Source organism: Cupressus sempervirens, chromosome 3 (genome assembly GCF_028749045.1).
Source record: "Cupressus sempervirens isolate cs-2001-9-10 chromosome 3, ASM2874904v1, whole genome shotgun sequence".
Taxonomy (NCBI): Eukaryota; Viridiplantae; Streptophyta; class Pinopsida; order Cupressales; family Cupressaceae; genus Cupressus; species Cupressus sempervirens.
Genome location: NC_143120.1, coordinates 28114339 through 28135506, shown reverse-complemented (window position 1 = coordinate 28135506; position 21168 = coordinate 28114339). Strand labels below are relative to the sequence as shown.

The 21168-nt window shown below is 36.2% G+C and overlaps 2 protein-coding genes and 1 long non-coding RNA gene across 4 annotated transcripts in view; 1 reads left to right on the top strand and 2 right to left on the bottom strand.

The window, feature by feature from the left end:
* The window catches only part of LOC149564597 (uncharacterized), a 59787-nt gene that overhangs the window by 6217 nt on the left and 32402 nt on the right, over positions 1-21168 (top strand). The gene's annotated exons all lie outside the window — the stretch shown is intronic.
* Positions 128-5794, bottom strand: LOC149564599 (uncharacterized). The gene is made up of 5 exons (XM_089823322.1): positions 5405-5794; positions 4857-5262; positions 4458-4722; positions 523-756; positions 128-212 (listed from the first exon to the last, which is right to left on the bottom strand). The coding sequence occupies exons 1-5, from the start codon at positions 5792-5794 to the stop codon at positions 128-130; spliced, it is 1380 nt and encodes a 459-aa protein (XP_089679448.1).
* On the bottom strand, positions 5913-7578 carry LOC149564598 (uncharacterized). Its single transcript, XM_089816893.1, has 4 exons — positions 7426-7578; positions 6586-7240; positions 6215-6447; positions 5913-6099 (listed from the first exon to the last, which is right to left on the bottom strand). Exons 2-4 carry the CDS (start codon positions 7206-7208, stop codon positions 5927-5929), a joined length of 1029 nt encoding a protein of 342 aa, XP_089673019.1. The 5' UTR covers positions 7209-7240; positions 7426-7578; the 3' UTR covers positions 5913-5926.

The window sequence follows — 21168 nt, the reverse complement described above, 5'->3', positions numbered from 1 at the left end:
TCAAAGTAAGTGCAGTGATATATCTCACAGAGAGATTTCTTCGTTATTTGCAAACATCTCATGTTGTTCAATTTAGTACCTAATTTCACCTTGAGATTTAAGCTATGGGGACGAGGACGTTTTCAATTTAGTACCCCATTTTGCTTTGAAATATGTGAGATGGCAACGCCGTTTCAGTTCGGCAGGCATGAGTAGGCAAATAGAGCGTTTCACTGTTAGACATAAATATGGCCACCAGAAGATGTAACGTACTGGATGGTCGGTGCAATTTCAATTCAGTAAACGTGATTAGGTGAATAAGGGTTCGGCAATATTACTGTAAAGGAAAATTATACATCATTAGGTTGAATCTAGGCTAATCCAATAGAGTGCAAAAATACAAGCGTAAAATGCCAAACTGTGGATAAATGTAACTCTGAATTAAATGATATTTTAGGAAAATGAATACAAAACTTATAGTTAGTTCTAAAACAAAGAAATGAATGATTTTCCTGTGATAATAAATTGTAAACTGTCTCTAACCTGGAAATACTAACTCTTGGGGTCTTTTCTGCATCCAGGGATTTGTCCTTCTGCGGCATAAGTCTGATCTGTGTTTCGGTAATCCTGTTTTCTGCTTTGCCAAGTTCACTCTTCTCCAGTGTTCCACTGTGTTTCAGGACAGGGGATGGGGGGACGGATTTTGGGGATAAGGGAACAAAGGACCTTAGGATGATGGGGGGATGGTGGTGGGGCATGGCAGGGATGTGTTTCAATCTGACAAATGGAATTGTTGAATCAGAGATTCTATTATATCAAAAATATCATAAAGATGATTACAGTGAGTAGCATGATATCAAAATAAGTACAAAATGTTAAAATGGAGTGAAGGGAGGCCTCTAGTCCCCTGGAATTCCTCACCACTGGAACTACTAGACTCCTCATGGTCAAGATCTGCCAAATTAATACCAACCAGCCTTGCATCTAAAGTTGTAGCATCCTCATCAATTTGTGATGGCTCATCTGTCTCTACATCCCATTGGGCTTACTGGACTCTCTTTGTACAAACATGTCCTGTGCTCAATGAGACACCAAGCACCATGTACAACCACAGGCTTCTCTACTCCTGCAGAGGTAAGTGTGTCCTCATAAGAGAGTGGATGAAGCTATACATAGAGACCAATTCATCTCAGAAGCTAAAGAACTAGAAACATAAGATAGCAAATGAATGGCTAGAGTGGTAGTCTTTTATATTTGTCCATGACATTTCCATCACAAAATTGGATCCTCTTGTTCCATAGTTCCTATATCCATCTCAGTTGCATTAATAACCTTAAGAGAGGTAAATTTGGCCCACTCTGTGCTAGTAGTAGAAGGATCATACATCTTATCAATGCACCTAAAGAACCCTACCTTCACATCATCATCTTGAATCGATGTAACTCTACAAGGCTTGAGCATGTATCACCAAGGATTCAACACATAGGCAGCCATATGCGAGGGAATGTGAGCTTATCCCATCTGTGCTGAATGATTGTCTGAATGTGCTCATTGTAGCATGGTAAAGTGTGGTCCTTAACTCGCACAACCACCCTCATCTAGTCAAGCATAGAAATAATGCATTCATACACCTCTCCAAGGTTAGGTGCATCCCCATCCCCACATCTAATGACCTAGAAAACCAAAGCAATGATAGAGATTTGTATTTTGCATCACTCCAAGACACATCATGCTTCACCATATCCTTCACCCTCTCACCCCTCTTTGTCTTGGCCTCAGTCCACTAATTCCAATTTGTTGTCATAACCATGAGTTGCAGTGCCTCTTGCAACTCAATCATCCTCTCCAAAAGGATGAAATAAGATGCATATCTAGTCTCAACAAATTTCAAGAACACATTTGTGAAGATCTTGAAGAGTGCATGTTCATGAAGTATGGTGGTTTCAAATAAACATCTGCACTTCTCTCAAATCATTGACCATTCCTCTAATCCAATCAATCTTCTCTATGTTCGTGAGTGCATTGTTCATGACATACACATGACATGGAGTTCACCAAATGTCTGAAGGCTGCCTAAGTTTCCCTGTAGCTCTACACACATGCTGCATATGTCACTACTTAGACCACACTTTGTGGTCTAACCTCCTCAAAAGCCTCCCCGAGGACCTAAAATTGAAAATCATCATCTTTCTGTGTACAATCAATTGCCCTCAGAAAATATGGACCCTTTGCACATGTAACCATGATGTTCATGAGTGGATTATGCATAATGTTCGTCCATCCATCCATAACTATGCTACATTAAGATTCCACCCAACATGCCTCCGTCTTCTCCATTAAAACATTTATCTTGGAATAATTCTTATCCAAGATTGTGATTCTCAATTTGTTCTCAACTAGTGGCACATTTGATGGTCTTCCCCTTGCCACCACCGATATAATCTCCTTATAATAATGATCAAGATACATGAAATGGGATGCTACTGGCAAAGAAGAACTTTGCAATGACATCATCTATATCATCCTTCAGCTGCACATTGAACAATTCAGGTATGGGGTGACTTTGCTACTTGTGTTTCTCCTTACCCTCTAGGATTGGACCACAATACTGTGAGTGGATGAAGGTCCTACCATCACTCATGCTCTCTCATGCAAGGTGTGATTAGAAGCATGTGGCTGGCTCTGCTGAACCTGCATACTACTAGACACTCAGGTTTATATTTGACACTCACAACTTGTTCCAAAAAACACACAAATCCATACCTTTTCTTCGAATGGAGAGGAAGTGTGCATTAACTCTAGTAATGCTACCAAACCATTCTACACCACACATATTGCAACTCCACTTCCTTGTGCCACCACCTGCCCCCGATGTGTCTGGTATTTTTGTTGCAAGCTGTTTGAGAGGTGCTTATGATCCTTAGCAAACATTGGCAGTATTTCAAAGGGGCAATCTATAGTAGCTAGTGCACTTGACATTGAACTAGTTTGAACTTAAGGATGAGCAACCTCCTCAGCCTCAGGTTCGTATGTTGATTTGCTTCCATTGTAAGAATAAACTTCTTTCTCATCCTCACTCATATCATGAGAGCTCAATATGACATTGCATTTTACAAATAAATTCAAGAAGCACCTAGTTTCAGCCTAGTTTCTAGGTTTAACAAATTTGAAAACGAAGTTTAAATAATAAAAGTTGATGTTGAATATTGACAGCAAAATGAAGAATGATTTTAATGTTACATAACATTGGAATCATTCTTCATTTTGCCCTTGAGATTCAACATCAATTCTGATTTTGAAAATAAAACAAGAAATTACAACATTTTTAAAAAATTACAAATGAAAATTTTTAGCTTGTGCTTGAAAAATCTCTTCAAGTTGGTCTAGAATCCTCCCCTTCTTCTTCTTGCTCCTTGTCACTCCTCTGTCTCTTGTACCTACTCAACCTATATCTCATTTCACTCCTTCAATCACTCTTTTCTCTTTGCTGTTGACAAAAAAGAAACAAATGTTTGAAAGGGAGGATTTGAGGGGGTTTTCTAAGTTTTGGAGGCCATGGATGGGGCCCACCTCAAATCGGTATTTTACCCTAGCCCCGAAAAAAGAATTAAAAAAAGAATTTTTTAAAACTATTTTTTCAAACATTTAGGGATGGGAGACTTCTAGATGTTCTCAAGATGCTTGAGGGACTTTGGGGCTCACCTAAGATCAAAGAAACGTGAATCGGAATCGGCAAGGCCGAATCGAATCGTGAATCGGCAATGAATCGGCGATGAATTGGCAAATTTGAAAAAACCCTTTAAATTTAAAGATTTTAACAATTTAAAACTTATTTCATGCACCCTTTATTGAATATAACTTAAGCACACCATAACATCATCAAATAGAAGTTAAAACTTAACATACATAAACATGGAACATAAAATCCATCACATACGTAACTATGTTATCTAAAATGTAAATTGTAGGCTAGCTGAAGTAAATAGAAATCAAATGATCATAATGATTTAAATCATAGAATGTATGTAAGATGATCCATAAGACATCAAATCATAAATTTATGTAAGAATCTAAGATGAAGATCCATGAAAGTTTGAAACATATGTCTATCAATGATTCAGTATCAATATCTGTAAACAAAATGTAAAAACAAGGCTCCAGCTCAAGTCTCAGGCTCATAGTCATCATCATCCTCAATATCATCCTCAAGCTCGGCTACAGCCTCAGCCTCAGCCTCTGAGTATCCAGTCTGCCTAGTAGCAAGGCGTCTAATGTAGATCCTAGAGGACTGTCGGGCCATATCTCCCGCATATAAGATGGGCTCACGAATGTCGCTAGGGCCTGTGTCTGTGCGTGCACGTGTGCGTCTACCAATGCCTGAAGAACGTGCTCTAGCTGCCTCAGCCTCTATATCCACTTGGTCAATCCACGCACGGTCTTCCTCAGTGAAGACTGGATCTACAACCTCTGTGACCCACTCTGATTCTGGATCAATCTCCTCCAGAATGATCGGAGAGGAGTCAGTGCCCAAAATCTGTCTAATCCTAAGACGGAGGTTGTAATGAACGAAGACAAGATCATTCAACCTCTGCACTGTCAACCTATTTCTCCTCTTCGAGTGGATGTGCTCGAACATGGACCAACTGCGCTCACATCCAGAAGCGCTGCTTGGCTGACTCAGAATACGAATGGCAATTTTTTGAAGTTTTGGGGTTGTGGCCCCAAACATTTGCCACCATCTATCTGAAATAAGGGAAAATAAAAATAATTAGTCTCATTTACAAATTACAAATTACAAGTTAACTCTAAAATTACATAATCAACTTTAAGTTTAGAATCTAGATTCATGAACATTGAATATATTATTTAATTTTTACCTGGCTGTATTGTTTCCCGAGCATCTATGGCTACCCTGCTAGAGAAAAGTGGCCCTTCTTTATTATTGAACTTATCAAGCTCAATAATTGCAGCATTGCTATCCTCATCAGTACTCAACCTCTGGATCACTGTATATAATCCGGTGAGAACCTCCTCATCCGCCTTGAAGTCAGGACGGAAACGAAATGCCGAATTCAAAAAGTAAGCTGCTGCATGGATGGATCTGTGGAGCTGATTTTGCCATCTCCTATCAATGATGTCCCAAATAGGGGCATACTTCTCCTGCACTCCTGCATACTGAGCTCTAATGGCCTCCTTGGCCCTATCCATGCCTTCATATATGTAGCCCATAGAGGGCTTCTCCCCATCAGTAGTTCGTAGGAGAGATACAAGAGGCTCAGTGGCCTACATATAAAGTAAAACAAAAATTTGAGTCAAAACTTAAACATAGAATAATTCAATAATATAACTTAAGGTAAAACTAAATCATTAAACAATTAGCATAGTAAACTGTAAAATATTAAATGTTAAATTGCAATAAAATTACCTTAAGGATTTCTCTAGCAGGTTTCCAAAAACCATCATCATCAAATATGCAATCCACCACATCTATCCCTGCAGTGGTTGTAGCATAGGAAGATGAAATCCACTCCCGCCCAACAAACATGCTCCTCAAATCATCCCTTGATGTCAACAAGGACTGCAAGGTGATGAAATTCGAGGCAAACCTCGTGATCCCTGGACGAGCTAACTCTTTGTCTCCTGTGTACTTCCTCATTGTGCTAAGGACAAATGAATGATTATAAATAAACTTGCATATGTTTTTTGCCCTTTCCATACATGACTTGACCCACTCAAGTTTGCCAATTTCCTCCAACATGAGGTCAAGGCAGTGTGCTGCACAAGGGGACCAAAATATGGTGGGGTGCCTCTCCATCAAAAGTTTGCCTACAACAATTTTAAGATAATTAGAAATTCAAATTTCAAACATGTTAGAACTTAGGAAACTTAGAAATTCTAAGTTAGAATTAGAAAAAGTTCAAAATTCAAATAAATTTATTTTCAAAACTTAAAAAGTTAAAAGTTTACCTACAGCAACATAACTTGCTGCATTATCCGTCACCACTTGCACCACATGTTGTTCCCCCACCTCTGCTATAACTTCCTCAATAACCTCACATAAGTATGTGGCATTTTTTACATGAGCAGAAGCATCAATGGATTTGAGGAACATGGTATATCCTACAAGTAACAAAACAACGAATTATAATTACTATTAGCAATCAACAAATCAAAATTTGAAATAGTCAATCACGATTCAAAATTATGTATGTAGGAAAGTAGAATGATCAATCACCTCCACAGGATACAAGAAAATTGAGGAGTGTTCTTCCCCTCCTATCTGTCCAACCATCAGTCATGATGGTGCAACCCTTTTCGATCCACTCCTTTCGGTTGTCCTCAAGCTCATGCCTCATATCCTCAACCATTTCCTCCAGGAGGTATCCACTCAACTCAGCCTCAGTTGGGGCTTTAAACCCCAGACCACAAATGGTAACTGCATCTATCATGTTCTGCCAATAAGGAGTCCTGTCACAAATAGATAATGATATTGATTAGAAATTTAGATGTCAAAAACTAAAATCATAAAACAAGTAGATATAATTAAAGTTTTACTTTTACTTTTAACTTTAACTTTGAAGATAACAAAGAAAAAAAATCAATTACCTGGCTGCAATAAATGGAATGTTGCAAAAGTACCAGAATTTGCAAATCTCTTTTCTGGCAGCATCATGAATCTCCTTGTTCAAACCCATGCCCTCAAGCGTGGGTTGGGAGCCAGGAGTAGTGCGGGGCACAAAGTAACTATCCATTTTGCTTTTCCGCACTTTAAGCCGCAATAGGTTGGTGTTGGACTCTGTCTCAGTATGAGACCGACTACCACTAACACTCACATGAGCACTAGCACTAGGATGAAAAGGAGGCCTAGAAGAACCCTCTCCAACACAACCTACGGATGCGGAAGCTGATGCAGATGCACTTGCAGATGTAGATGCAGTTGCGGATGTGGGAGCACGGGAGCCAATACCTCTTAACCCTTCAAGTTGCATTTTCTTAGTCAACTTGTCTTGTTCAATTTTTTCTAATGCCACTAAACAAGAGCGTTTTGCCTCAGCGGTTTGTTGAGTGCAAACTGTGACATCATGGCCAGGTATGCCAGCAATGTGGTATTTCAATCTATAGATACCTCCCGAATTTATTTTTTCTTTGCAAAATATACATTTTGTTTGATATTTGGTTCTCCCAGGAAACTCTTCATTATATTTCCAGCATTCATCTTTTTTACCCATTGTGGAAATTGGAAAATGAAAGCAAAGGGCTGCTGCAATAAAAAAATTCATGTAAAAAATCAAAGTTTGCAACTAATAAACAAAAACTACAAAACAACAAACCCTAGTTTGCAATTTAGTAAAAATAAAAAACATTCAAGATTTGCAAATGAACACTAAAAAAATTTAACAAAAAATGCATACTACACTAACATGCAAAAAAAAAACCAACACTTACCTCTTGCAAATGAGTTGAGGAGTGTTGATATTGACTCCTTAATGCTCCCAATGCAATTTATGGCCTCCCCAAATGGACTTCTGATCTCTTTGGTGCTCTTCCTTCTTGCCGGTTGGAAACCTATGGATTCTCTTTTCTCTTCTTCTCTCTCACTCTTCCTCTATTCTACTCATACTAAGCCAATAGAAGGCTCTTTAGGGTTATAACAAAGAGGAAAGTCAACTTAGAAAGCAAATAAAACATGTGTTTTTAAAAAAAAATTGAACTTTCTATCCTTGCTGCCGCGACCGATTTCTGGAGATTCATGATGGCGATTTTGGCGATTTTTGCCATGAATCGCCGATTTTGGCGATCCAGGCGATTCACAAGAAAAAATCGCCACCATCGATTTCCGATTCCAAAAAAATCGGGAGCCATGAATCTTATCGCGATTTCGGCGATTTCATGGCGATTTTTGGAACTATGCCTAAGATGCTTGGTTGTCTCCCTTGTCTTCGGATGCCGCAATGGTGGTGGTGGGATGGCAAGGGAATGCTTCGTTCCTATCCTCGCATCCTAAAGACATCCCCATCTTAGAAACGTGGACTTGGGGGAGTGTGTTCCTGTGTTTCACTACTCTTCTTTGCTCTACTATCTAGACGAGCAATTTTTAGAAATACCTTCATAAAAGTGCATGTATTTTATAAAGGGACATTTTCTCTTAGGTTGACCCCTGGAAATGTTAAAAAAGTCAGAAACAACAAACACATGTCCTCGAACGCATATGCAGCTTTAGATTCATTTAAAAGCACCAAACTTAAGTGTTCTAACACTTCTCAAATGAGTGGATGCGAGAGACATGAGAGATGATGAAATGAATGGAAATGAATGCCTCTAAACACAAGCCTGTAAAATCGAATTGTAAAAACATGTGTTTAGTCAGATTACAACTAATAGAATGGGTGTGAAATGGGTATACATGTATGTGAATTTTGAGATTGTAGGGCTCAAGTCCACAACCATGGGATTGAACACGTGTTCACAAAACTAACCTAAGTATGAAAATGGTCAGATGAGAAAAAACAATGGATGTATTGGGATAGGTGTACAGTTGAGCATAATTGTTGATTCGTCTCTGTGTGCCTGAATGGATACAATGTGGATACATGTACAAAGAAGTGTGTATAGGGATTGTTAAAGGCTAGGAGAACGAGCTTAACTTAACACAATATTACACCATTTGTCAACATGTTCATATATTGAGACATTTTCCTAAATTCAATGGTTGCGGACTAACTCGAGACATGGAAAATCGAATTGGGATTCATAGAAAATGTTTACAAATGACCTATTGGAAATATGATCATTGATGTCAAAGGCACAAAAATGAAGTTGTCATTGATGTCAAAGCCTAGAGAGAATTCTTGTGATCAAGTTATAGATAGTAGTATGCATGAACATCATTAATCTATAAGGAAGTGTCTTGGTAGCATAGATAAGTGTGCATAGACAAGTTTGCAAGGCTAATTATTGAAGACATGCCCCATTACACTATGCATGGACAATGATCGTTTAAGTTGTTCTGCACATTCTTATAGGAATGTATTTAGAGGAAGAAATATACTGAATTACTAAGGAAAGCATCAGTTTGTATTAGTCAAAGCCAGTCAAACATTAAGGAACACAAGCCTGATAAAGTTTAAAGGATAGGTGTAATACACACAGTCACAAGTGGATGGGTATGTGTACCCAGACCCCTGGTACATGGACCGGCTACTAGTACATGTATCCCACACTGGGTACTTGCCTGGGTATGTACCCTGCAGCCGGAAACACCATGTCAGCTCACAATTGTTTTGCCCCTTGCACAATGTTAGAAATACTGCCACATGGATTAAGATGTATGATTTTTGTTTCAGTTTGTTAGTTGTATATCAGCTTGCTGTTTACCAAGCTAAATTCAATATGTGATCAGTTTGAAACTTTGATACAATATTGATTAACAGTAAACTGCTAAACTTTTCTGATTTTCACTGTTCAAGTTAGAACTAGACGTTTATCATGATGTCTTATATGATTTATGATTTTCATTTTTGTATTTAAAGTTTGCCTCTTTGTTATACATCTAAAGTTTAAATACTCAGCATATATGTATGATCATGACTCAGACTTTAGGTTTTCTATTTTGAAAGCTCAATGTGATGACACACACACGCACACACACACACACACGCACACACACGCACACGCGCACACGCGCACGCGCACATATTATACAAATTATTATTATTAAATATATTAATTAAATGATGATTAAACTTAAGAGACATGTATCCTCTTATATTTATATGAGATCCAAATCTGCACTTGGAACATATCTATAACAATGGCAATATAATTACATTTGCAGAACCGATCCATGTTTTCTAACATGGTATCAGAGCCAAGCTGCAAGTTTAAGATAAGAAATAAAAGATAAAATGAGAAATGGAATTTACATATGAACCCCTTATTGAAGGTTGTGGTTGTAAGAGTATTTGCATGATTGTGATTCCATCAATATTATGGTTGAGATAGTTTCTATGTACTCCTTGTTGTGTTATCATTTCCATTTCTAACACTCTGAAGAATCTAATGTTAAATAATTGAGTAATAAGTAAAAATAATATATTGCGGCATTCATTAGAAAATGCAGAGTCATCAAATTGGATGGAAGGAAATATAAAACTCAATGGCCAAAGTTTTCATGCCTGTGAACAAGAAAGGTAGCACCACAAAACTATATTATATATAAGACAAAAACATTAATTACCATCAATGTGGAAGGATTGGCATCACCAGAGAAGACGAATAATGGTCAATAAGTATGAAGGAGAGTTGGCTAGTTTGATGAAATCTGAAGCCACGAAGATCCACTGTCTTGATCAGTGAAACCAAAGATCAACCTGTCTGATCGCACACAATGTTTGTGATTGCAGATGATTCCGAGTTTTCGAGATATTGTACAGAAACTGACAAGAATGCCAATGATGCAAAATAAGAATGCAAATGTTCGTAGGAAAACTTCCTCCAAAGCTCAAGGACACCAACTGGCAAATGTCTGCGTCTTTGTTGCAATGTGGATATTATGGTTTGATTACTTATTGATCCTTGATTCATTTGTGCACAAGTAGACTTGCATATACTGTCAATCATCTTCATGGATTGGAGATTCTATATGGCTGGATTTTCATGAAAGTATTGATCATTCAGGTGACCTTGTCTACATCCGTCTCCCAATACAATGTGATAGAAATTTGCTGGAGAAAAGGTTTGAATTGGGAAAAAGACAAAATGAAACTTGCAAACTGCGGTATGGGGTTTGGGAGTGCAACCAAAGGAGGAGAGTTGTCTACAATCACAAGTGCAACCCTATCGATCCCCTGCTTGGGACTTTTAGATATGGAAATACACACGATGGTCCTCTATGGATAGTTCCACCAACAATATGGAGATAAAACTTGAGATGCCCCTCTTGCCTAATGTAATCCTGAATACAATATAAATGAGTAATGAATTTTTGTGTGTGCATCACTTTTCCACACGTTGATTTTGTGATGATGATATAACCGCAAATAAGAATTGCTATGATGAATGATGCTAAGTATCCAAGAGGATTAGTAATTCTTGCACAAATGTTGCTATCGATATCCAAGATGTCACTGAGCGCAAGTCAACAATGATGGAGGAAAAGAAAACATGCGCTCGGGTCCTCAGTTCGCCCTCTATTTTAATTATATTGATTAAGGAGGCATTATTATATGATTGTATGGAAGTCTTATAGCTCTTAATTATTGCTATTGTGGGATCCCAAGTCAAATAACATCGTCTCTGTCTTAAGAATATTATCTGATCAATCTTCCTAATTTTAGTGGTGCCACTAGTAATCAAAGAGAGATATGTAATTAAGAAGACATAGTCAGCATGAGAGAGTTATTTGTCTTATCAGAGAATCCAAAGAAAGTACAAATCACCAATATTGGGAATGTATTGAACACTATGAAGTTTGTAACTGACAAATAAAGTTAAAATAGATAAATATGGAGAAGCGAATTGGAAGAGCATCGCATTAATAAAAGATCGTGTACCACCAAGCATAAGGTTCCAGCACCTATTAAGTTACGAATGTTCCACTATTAGTAAGAAGGTAAAAATGTAGGAGAATATTCTAATTTATTAATTTATGAATGATTTAGTTAAGGAAGATTATTTATAAGGAAGCCATGAATATTTGTTTTTGTGAATGATATCTATTTATGTGCAAAGTAAATGAATAATCTTGATCTACTAAGGAATGATGACATTTTAATTCAAAATGAGATTGAATAATTTGATGGTTGTGAGATCTATTATCAAAGTATGATAAGTAACAGATTAAGTATTTTGTTATCTTATTTCCATTATTGAAAATACAAAATAAAGAGTTTTGTTACTATCATTTATGCTATTGTTAATAATAAGCATGAGTTAAATTACTAACATTCTAATTAATGTTAACATTTTTTATTTCTATACTAGCCATGTGCATTAATTTTTTTCCTCCAAGAATTTTATTGAAATTCAGAGGGAGGTTGACATTTGAGGCAACCTTAAAAGAGAGAGAGCATATAGAGGATATGATTAAGTCAACCTTTGGTGATCTTGATCATATTAATTCAGAGGGAATAAACCACGTTGTGATGGATTCACTAATGATATAAATTTGGAATATAAAGATTGCAAGATATTCATTTATGTGGCACAATCATACTCAACCAAAATATTGGCATATCGTGGACGAGTTTGAGAAAATGGAAGGACATGTTCGCTTCTATTTTTAAGCTAAATGAATGTTTTGGACCTTCAATGGATGAAAAGAGCAAGTTGGAACTTAGAAAGGAGTTGTCATATTTGATACAAAATTGTTCTACAATATAAGAATGAGTGAGAATTTTACATTGTGGGGGGAATAATAGTCAATGTTCCTTTCCCACTTGAACCTTCTTTAGAGGGGAGATGTTCCATTCTCAAATAATCTAAGAAGACAATTTATGAATCTTCATGTGCAAATAAGTATTCTTATCTTTTACATTTATCTCCTCTTTGTAGTCTCTCTTATTTGTAATTCTATACATACTATAAGGGTTGTTTTCCTTGATCTTTTCCTTTACGTTTGAGGATATTCTTACAGGATAAAAAGGTTGGTACTTTACATATGTTACCAAATATTGTGTAGACTCAATCTAATGAAAGTAGCTCCAAAGACCCTGATGATCAAGATGGATAAAGTGAGGCTGTTGAAGCAAACATCTTTGATGATTGAAATTATGAGATTCTTCTACATTAAGACGGAGTATGACACTTCTTCTAAAGCAACACAAGAGCTTAGAAGATTGATACTCAAGGGGAGTCTAGAAACACACGTGTGTGACTACATGTTTTGATGGGCCTACCCCTATGTATATCATGAGGAAGTGATGACTTATCACCAAATATCAAATTCATAGTGAATCTGACAAGAATCCTTGGGGAAGAGAGCCTCTATGGGAATAACTAATAGACCTGACTTCCCAAGATCATTGTTCAGAGCAAAAATTTTGAAGTGCAATCCTTTGTAAATGATATCCTCTCTATGAGGAGAAGTTCTAAGTAAAATTTATTATAATGTATTCTTCTCTATGAGATAGAATTGAGGTGAAAGTCTTTGTACCACCCTTTGACTTCGTTTATGGTGGTTACTATTTCACATATGATATGTAATGAAAGGTGACGATCTTTCAGGGACATATATACACAGAAGGTAACCATTGTAAGGTGACGATCTTATAAATGGTAGACCTATTATCATGATAGAGTTCATTAAGTTGTCCCAAAGTGTTTGAAGTCATGATAATGAATGTATCAACCAGAAGGTAGCTATTGTAAGGTGACGACTTTATCAATAGGTGATCTATCTTATAAACACCAAAATGTGTTGGAGCAAGTGTTATCATGGTTCTTCAGGTCAGATTTTTTAGGACACCTTGATAACGAACTTATCATGGTTCTTCAGGCCAGATTTTGCCAGACACCTTGATAATCAACTCATCATGGTTCTTCAGGCCGGATTTTGCCGGACACCTTGATAATCAACTCATCATGGTTATTTGGGCCGGATTTTGCCAGACACCATGAAAATCAATTGTTATGGTTCTTCAAGCCAGATCTTGCCGAACACCACAACTTAAATCTGTCATAGACCACACTTAAAGTGGTGTTCAAATCTTGTTTTATAATTACTTCAATTATTTTTGCTAAAGAGGGAGCGTTGAGAAATTTAGCCTTATAGTGAATTGAATATCATATTGAGATGATATCTCTTCATGTACTTGAGAACATAATGTGTTCTACAAATTCTTCATAGCTAAGAGGGAGTGTTAAGTTGTAGCTTCTGTTGGATTGATTCGATAACATTATTGTTATTGGTAAATCATCATTTTCTATATATACATATTTATGTAAGAATAATATATATTATTTTATATATTATAGTATATAATATATATATTATATTATATACATTATACACACACACACACATATATAATACAGATTATTATTATTAAATATATTAATCAAACGATGATTAAACCTTAGAGACATATCTCCTCTCATATCTATATGAGATCCAAATCTGCATTTGGAACGTATCTATAACAACGGCAATATAATTACATTTGCAGAAACCGATCCATATTTTCTAACAGATGCTGTTGTGGAAAAGATAATAAAAGCATGTTTGCTGTCAGCATTAAGTGTCACGTAACTCAAACTCACTGACAGGTCTGCATTTAGAGGAAATGGTTAAGGGAGCCACTATTATGAACAGCAATGTAAATAACAGTAGTGTTGAAATATAAAAAGTGATCATAATTCCTAACATCGATTACTTAAGCAAACAATCCAACAGTACATAAGCATTCAGAATAAAATAATTATATTTATAAATGGAAGCGATTACTAACGGTGATCAACTTTGAGAAGTGCAGCGATATTACTCAGAACAAAGAGCTGAGGCAACTTGAATACATAGGGGCTGCACTAGTTTGTAAGGAAGTTTCTATTGAGTGGAGCAGATGCCATTTTATATTAAATAGGGAGCCAACAAATGAAGCTGTCATTCTGAAAGGAAGCAGTAATATATGACTCTATGACATTGAAGGCTTTGAAAAAGGAAGTCGGGCAATATATATGAAGTCGGTATTGACTTATTGGACAACCGAACACAACTACCTTTGTGTTATGAAGACCAGAGAATAAGCATAAAGACAGCGTTCAAAATAAGAGACAATCACACATGGAAGATAACAATCCAAACTTAACAATGCGATGTTTAAAGTTTATGAATACAACTATGAATCTGTGTCGAAAGGTCCGAGCACTAACATTTCACGTCTAAACTGTATTGAAATCTGCAAAAATTCATTGTGGTTATTGGCAACATATGGACAAGCATCAAATGGGTGACTACATTAAGAGAAGCAGCACCTTAAAGGAAATTATAGACAACCTTTACTATAAATAGCTATTTTGGTATAAAGTTTAAACAGTGGTTATTCACTATTGCCGACTTAAGATATATGAGAGCGATTTTCTTAATTAAGAGATGAGGTTTATTCTTGTTGGTAAAAGCAATCAGTATTTTGTTGATGAAGGGGTGCAAGATTAATCAGATTCGTTAGTAAATATTAAGGAAGGTGTCTCATTGATGGTGTCTATTCAAAGGAATGTGACAATTAATATATATTCAAGAAAGAAAATTAGAATTTGTGTATGAAGTTAGTGGGTGCTGCGTTTGAAACGAAAAACATATGTAATCAAATCTGTCAATCTGATATATATGTATCAGAATTTTTAATTGTGATGTATTATGTGTTTGTGTTTTGAAGACAACCGGCATATAGATGTGCATCTGGTTTTAATAAGGCTCTAAATGAGAATTATTCATCAGAATTGAGAAGTATGTGGAATAAATAGAAGATCCTTCAGATGTTGAGACCAGATTTGAAAAAGAAGAATGTCTTATATACACTAGCAGTTTCACGTACGAAGAAAATAATATATGAAGAAGAGTATATGAAGATTTGTGAGGATGACTTATTGTGATCAGGCAGATTAGAGAAGGAACATAACCAGACTTATAGAGAGAAATAGTATCCATTTGCTGTTGTAGAAGCAACATTATTAAAGTGGGGGTTGGTGCCTACAAATTGTGTGAGTTGGAGCTTCCAGTGAGTTGGTGCTCATAAATGTAGGGACTGGTGCCTGTAGTAGGTTGGTGCCTAAAAACATTGTGTAACGTCCACTTTTCCCAAGCCTTAGCTAACAACAAGCATATCATCAAAATACAATTACTACTTCACATTCATGAGAAGACAATTATAACGGTTCTCTTACATGTTCATGCAAAAGAGATTAACAGTTACAATCAGTTTAATTGAAATATCATAACTAACAATTGAAGGCATAATCAAATAAAACTAAATTGAGGATTTGAAGTTTGAAATATACCAAATTCTGAAACCGGAATTCGCCTAGGGCAACATCTGCAAAATCCTAGGTTAGTCCATAGATATTGCTTAGGGCACAAAAGATATATCACTGTATCGTAATAACCAATACCATTTAGGGCAACAAAACCACTCTAACATCCCTTTTTCCATTGCCAATAATGACAATTATAAGTAAAAAAAAGATACCTTTATATTTTTTGTTCACAATAAGGACAGATATAACAACCATCAAGCCTATCTCATATAGGCAGTTACATTTCAAGTGATTTCACTGATTTCCTAATACATTTAAAAGAAAGTTGATTTCTTAGCATTGAAGGGAATAACTGATTTAACAATATTAACCATCTAACAATTTCTTCAACTTGAGATTTCAAATATCATATATGTAAAATACTTGTTCCCAAAAAATATTAAATGCAGATTGTATCTCTATCTTGTGCAAGCCTTGGCATTTGGTGGAGAGGAGAAGCAATGCGGACCCTTAAGTATCCACACACAATCTCATCCGAGAAAGGCCCTCCGTACTTTGGAATTAGGCCTGGGACACCACTGTCCAACCACTGAGCATCCTGGTGTCAGAGCATCAACCCACCTTTCGTTTGATAAGATTTATACATTGGACAACCATGAGATAACTTTGTTATTTAATGTTGTTACATATATAAGTACATCACTGATTTCATCTTGTTTTTGCCATTGCAGGGATGTTCTCTACTCCCACCCTTCATCTTGACCAATCCAGTCCTTATGGTTGCTTCCTAGAAGATCCTACAAAAAAATTCAATTCTGGTATTAATTTGTATTTGTAAATCCAAATCATTGTACAAAATCTTTATCATGGCATCACATGTTCTTCTTATCTGAGAGGCATATTGCCAACACCTCTCAATAAGCCAGCGAGAATAAAAATATGCACAAAAAGTATTTCGGTTCTTGCATAAATCATATCATATGCAAAATTTGAAAGTGGTATATAAATACAGATTACTTGCAGTAATCACGATGACAACTTATGATGTTCACAACAATGTTATCAACATTCAATCCTTATGCTTGCAACATAACAAGGAATAATGAATGCATAACCTGCTAAAAGAGATGCATTGCCTTGTGCAGTTAGAGATTTACTATCCTCGTTCCGCAAGTGAGAATGATAATTCTATAAAAATGAATACAAGAAAGCCTTGGCAAGTTTGATGCTATACGCTAGGCTCTTGAAGGATACGGAGCTCATTTCTAATGAATTTTGCTGTTATCACAATCCTTGGCTTATTGTCGTGAGGGAGAATGAAATTGCATAGCATAAAAGAAGACCGGGTAAAAGAATGCTCGCATAGCCTTGGCGAGAACATAAATAAACAAGTTTGCAAACGCATGCTTGGTCACAAGAAAGGCCAAGGTGTCAGACGTAAGGCTAGATATTAGTTCCATAAAGAAATTACAATTCCAATCGATTCAAACGAGTAACTCCATCGATTGAAATATATGAAAAGAGCATTTGAAATTAAAAGCCTGATGGAAAGATAGGCAATCATTCAAAACAATAAGGAACAAATATTAATGATAATTATAAAGGTTCTCCCTCTAAATGATATATATATATAGGCATCACAATACCTATGCCACCTCTATTTGTATGTACTCAGATACGTACATGTGTGTAAATTTAATCTTTTATTCTTTTGTGCCATTATATTGATTTATGCACACACACAAACATATTTATATATATATACATGTATGTGCAAGTATAGGTGTCCTAATATCTGTATGCACCCTAAAATGGTCGCCTAGACTATGCGCCCCCATTATTCAATTTATCAATTTCCTGAATCAATGGTTTGCAATATTTTATTAAATCAATTCAAATCAATTTCCTTGATCAAATTCAAATTTTTTTTTTCTAAGGTTGATCATTTTATCCTAAGTCTTATTTAATTAAAAGAAAATCTTCCTTTTAATTAAATAAAATAAGTCCCCATTTAATTAAAAGAAAACCTCACTTTTAATTAAATAATTCATCCACATTTAATTAATTAAAAGAAAAACCTCTCTTCTTTTTTTTATTTTATTTTTTTAAAATTTGGTTAGGGGTAAACGCTTTGACCTGGAGCTATGAACCAATGAGGCCACAAACGAGGGACCTCATCCCCATTAGATTTGAACCTTGATGGCAAGGATAACAATTCAACAACTTAACCATCACAACATGCCACTATTGGCATAGAAAAACCCCTCTTTTAATATAATTAAATATTTCCTATTTAATTAAAAGAACTTGCTCCCTTTTAATTAAATAAATCCCCACTTAAAGAGGAAATAAAACAAATAAAAATTAAAAAATTCCTCTACACTTGAATGCACATATTTCTAAGTGGGATTTCATTTAATTCTTTTCCTATTTTCTTATTGGTGGATCTTTATTTCACATGGATCATTCTTTCTCCACCCTTGATTAAATCTTTGTGCCTCTTAATCTTGATCGTTTAATCTTCTTTACAAGGGAGAGCCCTCTCCTCATTTTACATACACACACTTTAGGCTATTGTTATGCTGCAGGTTTGGAGAGCGATTTTTGAAGAAGTTTGAATACTAAAGCTTTTTGTGGAGAACTTCTATCTTCTTGTCTTCTTCTCTCATGCATCCATGGCTTCCATCATCATGATCCATCTTTGCATTTTCATATTAGCTTAGATCTTGTATTAATAGATTAGATCTTGTTTTCATAGATTAGATCTTGCATTGTTTTGCATTGTTATCATATAGATTAGTTATCATCTCCATTTGCATGCATATTGGATCTTTGAATCTCTCATTTTATAGTGTACTTGCATGGGCACAAACTAGGTCATGTTGAGGGCCTCCATTACAAACCTTTGCACTCCATGAATAGAGAGCTATGAGCCACCATTCGAAACCTCATTCTTGAGTAATCTTGGATATAATGACTCATAGAAATGTGCTCACATTTTAGGCATACATTTTTGGCACCCACCGTGGGGCTCGAACCCATGACCTCAAGGTCAATAGAATCTGCCTTGGGGTAATTATTGGCTCAACTTGATGAACATGGGAAAGAAAGAGCAATATATTACATTAGTTGTACTCTTGTTTCATATGAGGTTAATTACACCAGTATTGAGAAAGCTTGCCTCGCAGTTGTGTTTGCTTCCCAAAAGTTGCGACATTATATGCTTGCGCACACTATACACCTCATAGAAAAAATAGAACCACTCAAATACTTACTAAGGCTGCCCTTATAGATAGACTTGATGGATGATGATCCTTTCAGAGTTTGACATAGAGTACATTGAGCGTAAAGAAATCAAAGGACAAGCCATAGCAGATCAATTGGTTGATTTCCCACTACAAGATGATGCACCTATTCAAGTTGATTTCCCAGATGAGTACCTCATGTATATGGCTGAAAGAACATGGAAGATGTTCTTTGATGGATCCTTTATGCAAAGTGGTTTAGGAGCTAGTGTGTTGTTTGTTTCTCCTCATGGGTACACGATTCCTAAATCTTACAAGTTATTATTTCCATGTACAAACAACATTGCTGAATATGAAGCTTTAACAAATGGACTTAAGATGGCCATAGAATGAAGAATTACAGAGTTGCACATCTATGGAGATTCGCAGTTGATAATCAAACAAGTCAATGATGATTGTCTAACAAAAAATGAGAAATTGGTACCTTACAAGAAAATGGTTGATTCCTTGAGACTTTACTTCACATTCGTCTCATTTCAGCAAATCCCTCGAGCAGAAAATAAGGCAGCTGATGCTATGGCTACACTTGCTTCACTTCTTCAATTAGAGTAGCATGAATCAAGATTTGAATTCCTGGTGGAAGAGCTACATCGCCCTATCTATGATTCCCAAGAAAGTCATGTTATTTGTACCCTTGTTGGTCGTGAGTCATCCCGTTATGGTGCCATTTACTCATATCTTTGTGATGGAATTATACCTAAAACCTTTAACTGATTTGAACACAGAAACTTTATTCGAAATGCCTCTCGCCATTCCCTTATCTCTGGTGATTTGTATAGGAGGGGTCTAGATGGAACACTTCTTAGATGCTTAGAAAAGGAAGAATCTAATCAAGTGTCAGTTGACATCCATGAGGGTATCTGTGGGGACATTCTAATGGTCTTTCCATGGCTCAAAGGTTGCTTAGGGCAGGGTACTATTGGCCCACAATGCAGACTGATGCAGTAGCTTTTGCAAAGTCATGTGAAAAGTGTCAAAAACATGGTAACCTGATACATGCTCCAGGTAGGGAGCTCATTCTTTCTATTTCTCATTGGTCGTTTCAGCACTGGGCCTTTGATCTTGTTGGGTAGATTCATCCCAACTCATCATGTGGACACAAGTTTATTATCACCGCCACTGATTATTTCACTAAATGAGTAGAAGTTGTCCCACTTTTCGTTGCCTTGAGCAAGATAGTTTCTCTATTTATTTTGAATCATATTATCTATAGATATGGAGTGCCTTCCGAGATTATCACTAACAACGGAGGCCAGTTTAAAAATAAGGACCTTAAGCAACTATGTAAGAAATTCAAGATAAAACAACATTGGTCCTCTGTTTATTTGCCGCAAGGAAATGGTCAAGCAGAAGCATCAAATAAAATCGTTCTTAAAATCTTGCATAGAACACTTCATAAGAATGGTAGATGATTGGCACTTACAGATAAATCCGGCTTTGTGGGCCTATAGAATGAGTATTTGCACTCCTACTGGGGCTACTCCGTTTTCCCTTACATATGGTGCTGAATCAATGTTACCTTTAATGTGAAGCATCATTTGACCATATGAGGGTCTATCAAAAGTGCATGTCAAAAGCATTCAACAAAAAGGTTCAACCTAGAGAATTCCATGTAGGAGATCTTGTCCTACATGTAAATCCTAAGAATCAATAGAATAGAGATCAAAAGGGTAAGTTTGAACCTAATTGGCTTGAACCTTACATTATTACAGCAGCTTTTGGGTCTGGTGCCTATTTACTATCTACAACAAAGGGAGAGCAACTCCCTGATCCTGTCAATGTCTTGCACCTGAAGAAGTTCTATTCATGATGCTCGTTCTGTCTGGGGGCATCTTTGTACATATTTATTGATCCTGAAAAAATACAAAAAAATGATATATTTTAAAAATCCAAAAAAATGATATATTGTGAAAAT